This window comes from Thalassophryne amazonica, chromosome 8 (assembly GCF_902500255.1).
Source record: "Thalassophryne amazonica chromosome 8, fThaAma1.1, whole genome shotgun sequence".
NCBI lineage: Eukaryota > Metazoa > Chordata > Actinopteri > Batrachoidiformes > Batrachoididae > Thalassophryne > Thalassophryne amazonica.
Genome location: NC_047110.1, coordinates 86,498,556 through 86,514,138, shown reverse-complemented (window position 1 = coordinate 86,514,138; position 15,583 = coordinate 86,498,556). Strand labels below are relative to the sequence as shown.

At 42.4% G+C, this 15,583-nt stretch overlaps 1 protein-coding gene across 2 annotated transcripts in view; it reads left to right on the top strand.

Annotated features, from left to right (window-relative positions):
• The window catches only part of si:dkeyp-19e1.3 (USP6 N-terminal-like protein), a 73,768-nt gene that overhangs the window by 44,074 nt on the left and 14,111 nt on the right, over positions 1 to 15,583 (top strand). For both annotated transcript variants that reach the window (XM_034176878.1, XM_034176877.1), the window contains exons 7-8: positions 6,549 to 6,658; positions 7,875 to 7,923. In XM_034176878.1, the coding sequence (XP_034032769.1) occupies positions 6,549 to 6,658; positions 7,875 to 7,923 (159 nt within the window). The remainder of the gene's footprint in view (positions 1 to 6,548; positions 6,659 to 7,874; positions 7,924 to 15,583) is intronic.

The window sequence follows — 15,583 nt, the reverse complement described above, 5'->3', positions numbered from 1 at the left end:
ACATGTTAACAAAACGAAAACGTGAAGCTTTTACTTCTCTCTGAACTTTCTCTAAAGGTGTGATTCTGCCGTTACCGTCCTGTTCACACCATGTGCGCGTCGTATGCTGAATTTATGAGATCATGAGATGAAATAAACGGTCAAATATCTTTAAAAACATATTTAAAAAATGAGAATATATGAATGAACTGAGATACACACAAAAAAAAGCAGGTGAGAACTCTGAACTTTAACAGCTGTTATTTTCCAAAGGTATTTATTTGTTCAGTCTTGAGCTTAATGTAGTGTTTAAGCACAAAACGTGACTGATGAGGAGAAACAATTTCAGAAATGCAACAGAAACAACCACAAATCAGAAAAAGTTGGGACTGTATGTAAAATGAAGATAAAAATAAAAATGTTGCACCATTCCCAGTTTCTCCACTCAAAGAAGCCAAACGTTCTTCCAGAGTTGTGTAATTATACTACAATAGTAGAATATAAAGAAGGGGAAAAAAAAAAAAAAGTAGACAATATATTCGTCAATCGCAATTATTTGTCTGACAATTAATCGTCTCCAGAAATTTCTAATCGTGACAGCCCTACTTGATATCAGAGCGCACGCAAAATGCTTGAGGATTTTCGAAATGCAATGTTTTCTGTATCGATTTTCTATTGCGATAATTGGGTTTTGCGCAAAACCAGAGGTAATAGCATTATAATATTATTTTAGTTGGTGGTGTGCCGCAGGATTTTGTAAATATAAAAAGGGTGCTGCGGCTCAAAAAAGGTTGAAAAACACTGATCTAGGTAACACCTCAGTGGTACCGCTCACCTCCATAGCAGGTTTTAATGGTTGGGCCGAGGCATGCTGAGATATGCTCAGCCTAATATCTTCTATTTTCTTCTCAAAATAATCCAAGAAATCCTGTGCTGAAAAGGGAGAACGACTAACAGGTGGCTGCCCGTGAATAAGAAATGCGACCGTCAAACAAAAACTTTGAGTTATGTTTGTTTTTACTGATCAAATCAGAGTAATAGGTCCGCTTCGTGGACAGTAGTGCATGCTTATAATCTAAAATAGCATCCCGCATACAAGGCGGAACACTTCTAATTTGGAACAACGCCATTTCCGTTCCAAACCTCTAGCCTTCTGCCTGAGGTCACGCAAGTAATCATTGAACCAAGGTGACTGTGCCTTAGGAGGGCGTGACCTTAAAAGAGGAGGCGCAATCTTATCAAGTGTAGTTTTAAGCGTTAAATTTAGACTATCCGCGAGGCTGTTCACTGATTTAGCATTCTCCAGATTCAAAGCTAAAATATTAGGCAGTCTGGCTTCAAGTTCAGTCATAGTTGAGGGTTTAATATGACGCCGCAGTTGTAGACAAGGTTGTTGTTCCACTAAATGCGGCAGCGTAAATGTAAACCTGATACGTGAATGGTCAGAGACTATAGATGCGAGAGGCAAAATGTCAATATTTGTGACAGCAAACCCACGTGCAAGTACCAGATCCAGGGTATTTCCACTAATGTGTGTTGGGTCCTGAATGCATTGCTGGAATCCTAAAGCATCCACAATTTGCATAAATGATTTGCTAAGGGGATCAGAGGGCTTATTTATATAAATGTTAAAGTCACCAATAATCAAAATGTTATCTGCACTAGTTGACAAACTAGAGATGAACACACCAAATTCATCTAAGAAATCAGAATATGGGCCAGGGGGCCTATAAACAGTCACAAAATAACATAGCTGAGCTCCAGTTTTATGACCCTGACAGTACTTAGCATCATGGGCATAACGGAGAGTCAGATGCTCAAAGGAATTATATTTGTGACTCCCAACAGCTAATAAAGAAAACTTAGATTTGTAAATAAAAGCCACACCCCCGCCTTGCTTCACACCACGAGACACGTGACTAAATGTGTATGCTGGTGGACAGGCCTCATTCAGGGGAAGGAGAGTTGTGGGTTTGAGCCAGGTTTCAGCTTCACCAGACGTCCACTTCGTCCACTGCGCTTTCAGCCGAAAGGCAGCGCAGGAGCACGGCACAGAAAAGCCGGTACCTCCGATAAAAATGGGGCGGAAAGTTCTGTCCACCCACCGATAACCACACCGTACCACGAACCGGGGGCTGGAGATCCAGCAGAGTTTGGCGATCATACACCCACAATGCCTCTGACTGAAAAACAGCATAAATTAAAAACAATAAAATAACAAACAGACTGGAGAGCAGCAGATGAACAGACACAACGGCACCAAGATGGCGCCGTTGTGTCTGGCTGGGATTTCTTGGACCTTGACCTACACCCAAAATGATTGACCTCTGGCACACTTTGTCAAGGCAATCTAGCCAAAGGTTTGCCACGCTTGGTAGAAAATTGGGTTGAAAATTACATTCAACCTTTGGCAAAATTAATTCCTGAAGGAAAATTTCAGTGCCAATATTCATCGACATACCAACTTTGGTAGAAATCAACAGAAGGACCTGGGAGGAGTGGGTCAACTAACAGATGGTCAGACATGAAAATTCAGTAAGATATATCTCATATATTATATTCCAATTCTAAGGTGGAACTATGCCAGTATACAAAGGTATATCTAAATATCTAAAAAGGAAGACTAAAATAGGAGAGTAGAAAAGAGTAGTGTAGAGCCACTTAGGTGCCTGGTCTTGAGAACCAGGGATGGTAGGTTAAAAAGATTTTTTATCCCATGGGACTCTCCCTACCCACCCAAGCAGCTCAAGAAAAAGGTATATATAATATAATAAGTTATAAGACATAAGAAGGATAATACATCACAGGAGAAGATCGTTATCAAACACAAAGGAACCAACTATTTTGTAAGCTACGATGAACATTGCTAAGGCCGGCTAGAGAAGCTAACGTTAACTGTTAGGTATAACTAATTGTACCCCACTCCTCCAATATTTACTTAAATATAATATTAAAAGGGGGAACAAGAAAAAGTAAAGCGTATAGAAATGTATATGGACACATAAGTATATATATTTGCAGAAAACAGAAAAACAGCAGGTGTTTTAATCACCAAACCTGCAGCTGCTAGCATTACACATCTTGTTTCTTCTTCTGCTAGATTTTTAACACAGTATTCAGTAGCTTCGCCCTCATGTGGGAACACGTAATTACAGCTGATCATCCCATTGATGATCAGCTTAAAGTGTTTCATATATATATATATATATATATATATATATATATATAGTGAATGAGGGTGAGGCAGCCTATTAGATAATTAATAGCTAATAGGCTAAGCTATAATTGTAGCTTTATATGTTTTTTATATGGATTTTTTCTTTTTTCCTAAGTCTATCTATCTTAATTTGAACTGTTTCTAATACTCGACCTTCCCATTCATCCAATGTTCTAGTATCTACTTGTTCTTTTTTAGTCCGTTTTTTTGTAATCCTTAATGGCTTTTTTAACTATTATGAGGTTTGTGTCCCAGTTAATATTATTTTGTTCTCTAAATGATGGTCCTAAGTAATTTTCTAAGCTTCCTGTTCTCAATTATTCTGAGATTACCGGTTATTATATGTCCTGTTGGCTTGTATTTGAAATTAGACGAGTCACAATCACAGCTAAGGTTTGTAGTACCTAATTCAAAGTCTAAATTTTTTATGCTTTGTTTGAAATTAAAAACTTTACCAGCTATAGATTTAGTATATGAATAGCTAATAATGGGGGGTATCATTGATGAAATTTGGTATAGTTTTTTTGGGATTGGTTTGCTATGTAGAACCTGTGATAGTTTGATCATTTCAGTGCCTTTGTTGTGAAAAGGAATTTTCAAGAAAGATTTATTATCATCTTTGGTTATTGTAGTTTTTTCCATTTTTTGTAAACCTAACCTAAAGTTAGCTAAATGTTTATGACAAGAGGAATATAGTTAGGTAATCTTTGTTCTGAAAGTATAATATTAGCTAAAGCTGTTAGGATGCCAAGTTTTCGTTGTAGAACCGAAACAATTAATGTGATAAGTTCATGTACTAACCCAGCTCTATTGTAATTGTTAATTACGAGGTCTGTGAGAAAAGTATTGTACCTTTTTATTTTTTTCAAAAACTATATGGATTTGATTCATATGTTTTTACGTCAGCCAAGCTTGAACCTTCGTGCGCATGCGTGAGTTTTTCCACGCCTGTCGGTTGCGTCATTCGCCTTTGAGCACGCCTTGTGGGAGGAGTGGTCCAGCCCCCTCGTCGGATTTTCATTGTCAGGAAATGGAATGATTTGGGCTTTTTTTCCATCAGAATTTTTTCAGAAACTGTTAGAGACAGGCAGCTGGAAACCATTCGAAAAATTGATCTGGCTTTCGGTGAAAATTTTACGGGCTTCACAGAGAATAAGGACTGTTACTATAGCTTTAGGGACGCTCCACAATGGCGCACAGCGCGCCGCGCTCCGAGCCGCCATCGAGGGGCAGAAAACACCACATCATTTCTAAACGGATGGCTGTGTGGAGCTGGGACCGTCGTGAGCAATTTCTCTGGTTATCACAAGAGCTGGACATCAGCCATTTTCTGGCAGATTTCACTTTTAATGAGATTTTGTCATGGAAAGCCGCGCGGAGGCTTCGCGCGTCACAACTGATTCGCTGATCGAGCGAGACAAAGGAACACCTCCGTTTCGGAGTGCCAGGGGACAAGTTGGGACATGCCTATCTCGGCTTTCAATGCTACCAGCCCAGTGAGTATAAGAGAAATTGTGGAGAGCTGGGCATGTCCCAGCGCATCGGTCGTGACGCGCGAAGCCTCTGTGCGGCTTTCCATGACAAAATCTCTTGTTAAAAGTGAAATCTGGCAAAAAATGGCTGATGTCCAGCTCTTGTGATAACCAGAGAAATTGCTCACGACAGTCCCAGCTCCACACAGCCATCCGTTTAGAAATGATGTGGTGTTTTCTACCTCTCGATGGTGGCTCGGAGCGCGGTGCGCCGTGCGCCATTGTGGGGCGTCCTTAAAGCTGTAGTAACAGTCCTTATTCTCTGTGAAGCCTGTAACATTTTCACCGAAAGCCAGATCAATTTTTCGAATGGTTTCCAGCTGCTTGTCTCTAACAGTTTCTGAAAAAATTCTGATGGAAAAAAAGCCCAAATCATTCCGCCATTTCCTGACAATGAAAATCTGACGAGGGGGCTGGACCACTCCTCCCACAAGGCATGCTCACAGGCGAATGACGCAACCGACAGGCGTGGAAAAACTCACGCATGCGCACGAAGGTTCAAGCTTGGCTGACGTAAAAACATATGAATCAAATCCATATAGTTTTTGAAAAAAATAAAAAGGTACAATACTTTTCTCACAGACCTCGTAGTTCTTTTAATCTAACTTCTAAATCTATCTTTGTAGTTGCATGTTGTCTATTGCGCTTACCTGGTAGTTTTTTGAACTTACGTTGTTTTTTGTTAAAAAAATGTCCATATGACAATATTTTCCATATCTTTTTTAAAAACATTACCTAGTTTTTTTGACATTGTCATGAAGCCCATACGGATAAATTGTGGCTAGTTCTTTGTACCAGTATTCCTCCCTTTGTAATTGTTTAGAGGCTAAACTAAAGCATTCACCCTCTTCCAAAAATGCTTCCTCTATAGGCATAACCTCTGTCATCTACATTATGACCATGTGAGCAAAAGTGTTGGTATAAAAATAAATTACACATTTTATTAAGCCTCTGTCTATTGTTGTTCATTCTGCTCCTAAGGGTTTGGCTACTTTCTCCTACATATTGGATACCACCTTTTTTGCAGCTAATCAAGTAAATTATATTTTTTGTGTCGCATGTCATTTTTGTTTCACGTGAGCTAACTTGTATTGTCTACCTGTGGTGTTACTCCTGAAGTTATTTCCTTCTACTGACCTTTGTCCCAATGATTGACTTTATGCAAATCTAACCTCTCCTAGGCAACTCCCAAAACCATAGTTTGGTGAAAAGTGGAGTGAAAACCTTCAATTTTGACCTTTGACTATAATGATTAACCTTTGGTAAGTTTAATCTTACCTGGGCAACTCTACAACATAACTCCACATGTGTACAATTTTGTGGTAGACATTGGAGTGATAAATAATTCAAAAAAATTCTGCACACCTTACTCTAAATAGATCTTTAATATGTCTCTTTTTAAACTTTCGGTCTGAAGATCTTCATCAGAGCAGACGGAAAGCTTGGTTTTTAAAGAAAGACATATTTAAGATCTACTTGGAGTAAGAGTGTTGAAAATTATGATTTATTGCTACTTTTTTCTGGCAGCTTAGTGTTCGTGAGTGCGGTGTACAGCTTTATAATCTGGACATTGGAGTTAAAATCTAAATATTGGTCTTTGACCATAATGACCTTGACCTTTTATTAAAATAAACCCTTGAAGAACAATTCTGAAGCTGACTTGTCATCCACATGTCAGATTTGCTGGAAATATGTCAAAGGACCTGCAGAGAGTAGGGGAACAGACAGAGAAACATTTTGCAAATTCTCGTATGATTATAAAAGGTAAAAACAGAGGATATTGACAACATTTACGTTTGCCTTTCTATGTCCATCCCCAGAAAATGAAGCAACAGGCTCGTAATTTCTCCGCAGAGATCAAACAGATAGACCTGGATGTCAACAGAACCTTCAGGAACCATGTCATGTTCATGGACCGCTTTGGAGTCAAGTAGGTTGTTGACTTGTATCAACATGCAGTTCTGAGACGCAGCTTGTATTTCGTTAGAGAACATAAATTCGGCCAGGTGTAATACTGACTCACAGCTGGAACACGTGTGAACTCTGATGCCTGATTTACAGTGTGACTGATGAGTAACAGAACTTTAAATACTGCAGACACCATGTGTTGACTTTTTCTTGTTTGCACATTATTGCCTCCCAAAAAACTCATAGTTGCATTCTTGAATAGTTTATTTTCACAGAGTGAGCTCATGTTTGGCAGAAAAAGTGGAATCTTCTCATGTCCTTAAAACAAGCTTTGAGTCGAATTGAATTACTTTAAAAATTAGGTGTAAAATTTGGGTGAAACATTGGTGCAACACACACACAGAGCGAAGAGCGGTTTCCTTTTCTGTGTTTCATTAGCCTTCCTGTCAGTGCACAAGGCCCCACAGGAAATGGCATTCTTACCGTAGTGACTGCCAACGTCACGTGAAAATATAATTAAAATCCAACATAATAATTCCACACATGCAGCAGATATAACGGGAATAGAAGCAAGGAAAGAACAAAAAATACGAAAAGACCTTGACTGTGTAAAACCTGAATCATGGCACTTGTTAAAGAGTCAGATTTACTCTGTAGTGTGTCACTAAGTGCTCTTCTTGCACTTGGTGATGTACTTCCCTGTCAATTCAAAGCAGAATGGAACAAAACGCACAGCTCCATCCTGCTCAGCTGCTTGTCTCTTCCCTGCTAGTCAACAGCTGTCTCACTCGCACAGACGCTCAGAGCTATTTAAAGTTCACTCCTGCTTCTGTCGGTGCCGGAAAGACATTCTTTCTCCACTCAAGTACATTATACTGTATTGGTTATTGTTCCTGCTACACACAGCTGGAACAATATTTTATTATTATTGTTAAGATTTACATACTTCAGTGATTGTATAGTTGTGGTCAAAGCTGAAAGATCCCTGATTTACAGTAAGTAGAGGAAAAGAAGTGTGCACATCAGGATGATGGGATGCAGCCAGGGTTTGTCAGGCTGTCCAGAAATATTTGTGACAGTTTTGGATCTGTGCTAATGTTCATGTTTATTTTGGGTTGAGATGGATTAAGTTGAGAAGTTTTTAATTTAATGCTTTTCATTTGTTATGATTCAGTGGAATGTTTTAGCTTTGCTGAATTGTTGCTTCCTTGTTTTAACTTCTGGTTTCTCTTTTCTAGGCAGCAGGCACTGTTTCATGTACTAGCAGCCTACTCCGTCTACAACACGGTATGTTTGTGTTTGCTTGTGGACATGAGCGTGCACACACCGATGTGCAAGTTAACCCAGCTCATGGGCTTGAAGGCCCCTTTTTTGGTTCATTATTTCAGAAAGTAGACTTTTAAACGAAATAATGATCATGATCAGAATCATTTTATTCTTGAAGCACTTTCAACTCAACAATTACAAAGTGCTGTATAATTGTAAACAATTAAAAAAGAAATTGAACAAATTAAAGACAGAAACCAAACCACACACTTCATACACAACAACAAATTTATTGAAAGTAAATTAAAAGCATACAGTAATTATAAACAGTCGTAAGTTTTAACCCCCCACGTTTTCTACAGTTGGTGTTTGTTGCTTGACGTGCGTTCCAGGGGCGGGGCCAGCTTGTGGTTTCTTGGTGTTAATGTGCACAATGTTTAATGATAGATTATACACTGTGTGTATAATTATTATTAGGCAAGTTCTATTTTTGAGGATTCATTTTATTATTGAACAACTACAGTGGTGTTGGTCAACCCAAAATGTTAATAAACCTCAAACCTGAATATTTAAGAAAGTAAAACTGAGGTTTTAGCTTTTGTAAGAAAATATGTATGTGTGCACAATAGGGCAGCGCAGTCTCATTTTGAGGGCGGGCGCTCAAGGGGTAAAATATGATGAATATGATGCAATTTTTCTACTTCCGGGGTACAAACCACAGCATTTTCAATGGAGTTTTGGGCAGATTACACGCAAACAAAGTGAAAATGCAAAGAAAAAGTGACAATGCAGTGACAAAGTGGACATGCATTGTGGTTTATAGTCCAGAGCAAAACGTGTCGAGGCGGTTTTGCAGGTGAGAGAACGGCGCTACTCTGGTTAGCTGTGTAGGCAACACTTCCTGACACAATGTCTCCCACCTCCTCACCTTTTTTTCTCCACCGGGAACCGAAAAAAGAAAAAAAACTTTCGCAACTGCTTCGGTGATTGCAGCCGAAAACAAAACCATACACCATTTATCTGTGTGAAGTGTATATACTGTTATGTTTCGGACGCGGGCGGAGAACCGACCCAGCGTTTGAAGGACCCAGCATAAAATAAGCAGAGCACAGTTCAAAGGATAACAGAATTTAATAAACATAACAGTGAGTGATATTAAACAACTAAACAGTCCGCGGTCTGGTGAGGTGAAAACACGGCGCGCTCTCAGCAGCGCAAATGGTCCGGAGCCACAGCAGTTCGGACCCAGGGACCCCGCCGACACCCCCCAGGTGGCAGCGACAAACCAAGTCTGTGAAGAAAGAAAACATGAGGTGAGTCCAACTCCACACAGAGAGACACAACTCAAAGGTGCACGCAATTAGCAAACACTTCCTGGCTTAAATCTATACATCAGCTTCTTACCCTGCAGGCACGGAACAACACAGTTCAAATCTCCACTGCAGCAGAAGCTGATTAGACAATTAGCATAACGTGACAGCTCACCAACACAAGGTGTGAGGGACACCCAATCCACTGTCATTACTTCATAAAAGTCACCAAAACCAAATTACCTCAGGAAGTGTGCTGAAGAGCGTGAGACCTCACCCAATCCTCCTTCACAGACTGTGGCGTCAAACCTGGAGCGGCCTCTGCGTCCGTGATGGTGAGATTGTTCTCCTGACGTCGATCTCACACGTCTGCTCACAAGGTCGAGTCTCTGGCAATCACACACTGTGCATTCAAGGTTTAAATGCAGCAATCTCTGATTATGACAAAATACACCACAGCTGTGAGTCCTGATGACCTGCACGTGATAACAAGCCTCAGGTGTTCAGGGTGAGGTCCTGATGCTCAGCCACTCAGTCCTGAATGCATACCACCTGGTGGGAGAAACAGAAAACAAAAACCAAACCAGCCAAACACCCCAGCCCACAACAGTACCCCACCCTCACGGGAAGCCTCCCGGCGACCACACGGACCTGGGCCAGGAAAAACAAAGCCCCCTTCCAGGGACCATGGCTGGAATGTTGGCTGGGAACAAAAAACACCTCCTGCAGCTTCAGCTCCTTGTGCTGACGATCCAGCTGGGAAAGGCCCGTCTCCAGGAGCTGTGCGTTACTGTGCTGTGACGACAGCTCCATCATCAGCTGCTCCACCTGCAACGTTAATCTCTTCATGCAATCATTGATCATCTCAATGTTGAGCCTCTCCAGCTCTTCCCTCAGCTGGATAACGCACGCTCCCAGCCGCCTCTTCTCTGTCAACAGGGAACTCCATGCCGAGACCATCACTCTCATCCTGGAGCCCGTCCTTTCCCATCCTGAGCCTGTCTGCAGCAGACTGCTCCGCAGCTGACACTCCAGTGCAGAGACATCCCTTGTTGACTTGAGTGGTCTTGCCCTCTGTTTCGTTTAGCAAACCTGTTAGAGTCTCCACCTTTGCGTTCATTCCTGTCGACTCTTGCTTTAGTTCACTTTGCATAATTTTGGCCAGGAGTTCTTAAACCTGTGCACTCAGCCTTCTTCCGACTATGTGTTAAAATCTGCTTAGTCATAAACAAAAAAAAAGACAAACACAAACAACCATACCAACCCCCCCTCCCCAGAGGACCGTTCCATCAAACCCCGGGAAGAGGAGAAAAGAAAACACAACCCAAACTTAAGCTTGTAAACAAAAAAAAAAACGCTAACACCCCCCCCCCCCCCCGGACGACATGTAGGGACCAACACCCCCCAGAGGACATCCTGCCAGCTCCAGGAGTAATAACCACAGTCGAGGTCCCTCTGGGACCCAAAGTCACCCACGGGGATTCCCAGCGCCTCCCAGAGGACCGTTCCATCAAACCCCAGGAGACGCCCCCCCTCATGACTAACAGACCCAGCCCCGGCCATCCATGGCTAGATGGACCCACAGTCCTTTCCCCCCCCCCAGAGGACACCACAGTCACACACTGAGGGCGGAAACTGGGGGGAAAACAAAAAAAACATACAAACAAAACAACAACCCCAACCCCACCCCCTCAGCGCAGTGGAAACTGGAAGTACGTCCAGTGTCACCAACCACGACTATACCCCAAAAGTCAACCGGGAGGAGTGGAACAGCGGTAATGGCATACGGCACAAGACGGCGCCACCCCTCCGACTTTTAAACCAGCCACCAGCTGCAGGTATATTCCACTGCCCCAAACCTCAGCTACGCCGATGGCGTACGGCTCAAAGGCGCGCTGAAGCCGGAGGTGGAACAGGGAAGTAACAAAAAAAAAACCTAAACCCCCCCCCACCCGGGTGCAGAGGTTACCTGGGAAACGCCCAGCATAACCGAACTGCACCACCCCAGCAACGCCAATGGCAAATGGCACAGAGGCGCGCCAAGGCTGGAGGTTGCAAAGGGAATTAAAAAAAAATACCCCAAACCCCCCCTCCCGGGTGCAGAGGTGACCTGGGAAACGCCCAGCATAACCAAACTGCACCACTCCAGCAACGCCGACAACATACGGCTCACACGGCTGGAGCCAGAGGAGAAGAGAGGGCACAACAAAAACAAAAAAAAGAAAAAAACAACGTAATTACCCCCCCCATCACCCCCCAGAGGACCGTCCCATCAAACCCTGGGAGGTGAAACCAAAAGAAATAAAAAAGAAAGACTAACAGACTAACAAAGTCATCTGGGTCAAACTATGCTCCAGACAGCCTGCATTTTCAACTCCACCAGACCACAGATAGTGCTTTAAAACCCACAAAAACAACAAATTAACCCCTGATAAAAACACCTCATACTAAAACAAGAAACAGATAATAGACCAATAAAAAAAAACTAACATTGGCCTACATCGTCAAGTGCAAAGAATGGAAAAACGTATTTTCCATCCTTTGAACCTAGACGGTAATGTGACTCTGTCACCAACAGAGGGAGCCAAAGTGCCAAATAAGAAAATCCCTGTGGTAACAGAGTAAAAACCAATACACACTGCTGCAAACGACAGCAGGTTATACCAAACAGCTTAACGTGCAAACTAAATACCACCGGGGCTGCTACAACAGGCGTCGGAGCCCGCTGCATGGGAGGAGACGGGGCTACAGCCGTAACAGCGGGGTGCGACGCGACCCAAGCTGTAAACTCCGCCATGCGCGCACAACCCGGGCGGAGCGCACCCGCAACTGATCCCGGATCAGCTCCAACATCTGCTGCAGCCTTCCCGGCAAAAATACCGTCTCTGCTTCTGCTGGTCCATTGTTAAATGGCCAGAGACTACTGTTATGTTTCGGACGCGGGCGGAGAACCGACCCAGCGTTTGAAGGACCCAGCATAAAATAAGCAGAGCACGGTTCAAAAGATAACAGAATTTAATAAACATAACAGTGAGTGATATTAAACAACTAAACAGTCCGCGGTCTGGTGAGGTGAAAACACGGCACGCTCTCAGCAGCGCAAACGGTCCGGAGCCACAGCAGTGCGGACCCAGGGACCCCGCCGACACCCCCCAGGTGGCCGTGACAAACCAAGTCTGTGAAGAAAGAAAACATGAGGTGAGTCCAACTCCACACAGAGAGACACAACTCAAAGGTGCACGCAATTAGCAAACACTTCCTGGCTTAAATCTATACATCAACTTCTTACCCTGCAGGCACGGAACAGCACAGTTCAAATCTCCACTGCAGCAGAAGCTGATTAGACAATTAGCATAACGTGACAGCTCACCAACACAAGGTGTGAGGGACACCTAATCCATTGTCATTACTTCATAAAAGTCACCAAAACCAAATTACCTCAGGAAGTGTGCTGAAGAGCGTGAGACCTCACCCAATCCTCCTTCACAGACTGTGGCGTCAAACCTGGAGCGGTCTCTGCGTCCGTGATGGTGAGATTGTTCTCCTGACGTCGATCTCACACGTCTGCTCACAAGGTCGAGTCTCTGGCAATCACACACTGTGCATTCAAGGTTTAAATGCAGCAATCTCTGATTATGACAAAATACACCACAGCTGTGAGTCCTGATGACCTGCACATGATAACAAGCCTCAGGTGTTCAGGGTGAGGTCCTGATGCTCAGCCACTCAGTCCTGAATGCATACCACCTGGTGGGAGAAACAGAAAACAAAAACCAAACCAGCCAAACACCCCAGCCCACAACAGTATACTGTGTATATAATCCCCCGATATCACTGAGGGTTCAAACGAGATTACAGTCTCCTAATAATGGGCAAATATTACTGTGCAGAATTATTATGCATGATGAAAAACTTAAATTTTCCAGTCTTACTTGTTTATTTTCATCTGTTAAAGTGAGAATAATAACTCAAAATTTACAAATAAACAATTCTGACCATTTAAAATAAGACAACCAATAAAACAAAAAAGCAAACAAAAAAGTCAGTGACCAACATAGCCACCGTTCTTTTCAATAACAGTCATAAACCTTCCGTTCATGGAGTCTGTCAGTTTGTTGATTTTGTGCAGCAGCAACCACGGCCTCCCAGACACTGTTCAGAGAGGAGAATGTTTTCTTCACTGTAAAGCTCCTGTTTAATAAGGGCTCACGCGTTCTCAATAGGGTTAGGGGTTTTTTTTTTTATCAGTGTTTGGCTAATTAACAAAACCAAAGCTGGCTTGATTTGTTTTAGTCCAGCATCTTTGAATGATGTTCCTGTATCTCTAGTTAGCATGGTAACAGCACCATAAGATGTCTTGTAAATCACTTTAGAGGTCTTACCTACTTACAAAAAAGGCAACATATTATATTCATACAAAAATAAGAGCAGTTGCTGCGTCATGATGCTCAGCATAAAATAGACTTCAGGTCTATTTTGGCTCTGCCTAGCTGGTGACATAGTCTGTTGTCACTGCAAAACATCCCTTCTGATTGAAATTAATGACAAGTTGGGGTCTGCCAAATCTAAATGTGACTGCAGGGATTGCAGTCCAGAAATGTTTTGACAGTACACCCCCACCCCAAAATCCACAGGCAGGCAGTTCCACGGGGTAGAAGCATGATTAGTTAAAGCCTTCTTTGCTCTTCATAACTTTTGCAAAGCAGATAATTACAGTAATCAGAGAGCTGCTGGGGACAGCTCTGATGTTTTCTGTTTAGTTACTGCAGGCAGTAAAGTGAAATGTGTAAAGCTATGACTGCTGGTAACTAATTTTCATGAATGTGCTTCATAAGAAAAACGTTTTAACGTCAAAGCAGCAGCATTTCTATATTGTGAGAGAGCACACTCTAGTAATTTTGGCAAGCTAACAGGAATTTGTTGGTTTGTTTCAGTTTTCCTAATAACATACACGTTAGAGGTGTGCATTACTCTGTTAAAAAAACATTCAGGGATGATGTAATTCAGTGGGATATGATGCAGTCTGATACAATTCTTTATTTAAATTAGCCATTCATTTTTCATTATAATTTAGAATAAGCCAAACGTGACATTGCTTACCTTCACAGTGGGTGGCCAAGCAGTCAGTGCGCATGTTCAGTTTATTTCATTTATATAGCGCAAAATCACAACAAAGTTGCCTCAAGGTGTGTCACACAAGTAAGGTCTAACCTTACCAACCCCTAGAGCAACAGTGGTAAGGAAAAACTCCCTCTGAGGAAGAAACCTCAAACAGACCAGACTCAAAGGGGTGACCCTTTGCTTGGGCCATGCTACTGACATAGCTGACAATACAAATATTTTGGGAGTCCATGCTGGTGCACAGGACGGGAGGGGAAGAATCTTTGCTATATTTCACAGGTGGAAGAAAGCAGTCCTCGTAATATCTCTAATGTGGAGGTCAAAGGACAACGTAGGATCAAAAATTTCCCAAGGTTCCTCACTTTGTTAATGTGATGTATGACACATGAGCCTAGGCTAAGCATTAGCTGGTCAAATTGATGCCGATGTCTCACTGGACCAAGAACCATCATTTCAGTCTTGTCAGAGTTTAAAAGTAGGAAATTGCTAGACATCCAGCTTTTCACTGATACAAGGCAATCTTTTAAGGATTTTATGTGGATGAGATTACCAGCAGTTATCAGCATGTATAACTGAGTATCATCAGTATAGCAATGAAAGATAATCCTAAAACGCTGCAATATGTCCCCAAGAGGTGCTATATAAAGGGAGAAAAGCAGGGAGCCCAAGACGGACCCCTGTAGAACCCCAAATTTCATGTCACTAAGATTAGAGGTAGTGTTACTGTACAAAACACAGTGAGAACTACTGGTCAGGTATGATGTCAACCATGCAAGGGCACTCCCACTAATCCCAAAATGATTCTCCAGGCTATTGAGTAGAATACGATGTTCCACTGTATCAAACACAGCACTAAGATCTAACAGCATGTTTCCAGTGTGGAAGGTTCCCAGTTCAAAACCACCCCTGCCCATTCTCCATGTAATGTGGAGTTGCTTCAGTTGCCTCTAGCGTCAAACTTGCACCAACATCAATATGCAGACCAAACTTGGATCTGCTGTGGCCACTCCTAGTGGAAAAACAAGGGAGAAGCTGAAGGGACTGACTGACATTGCTTACCTTCATATGCATATTTTATGAAAAACCATGAACTTCTTCACGTTTTTACTACTGTGCTGTAGCACAGTGGGCCTACCTTTGCTTGCCTTTTGTTGACCACTAGGGGGCAGGTCCACATAGTAGTAGAAAGTGCATCACAGAATAAGGCAAGAGGAAGAAGTCTATTGTTTTTAGCCTGTTAGCATAGCACA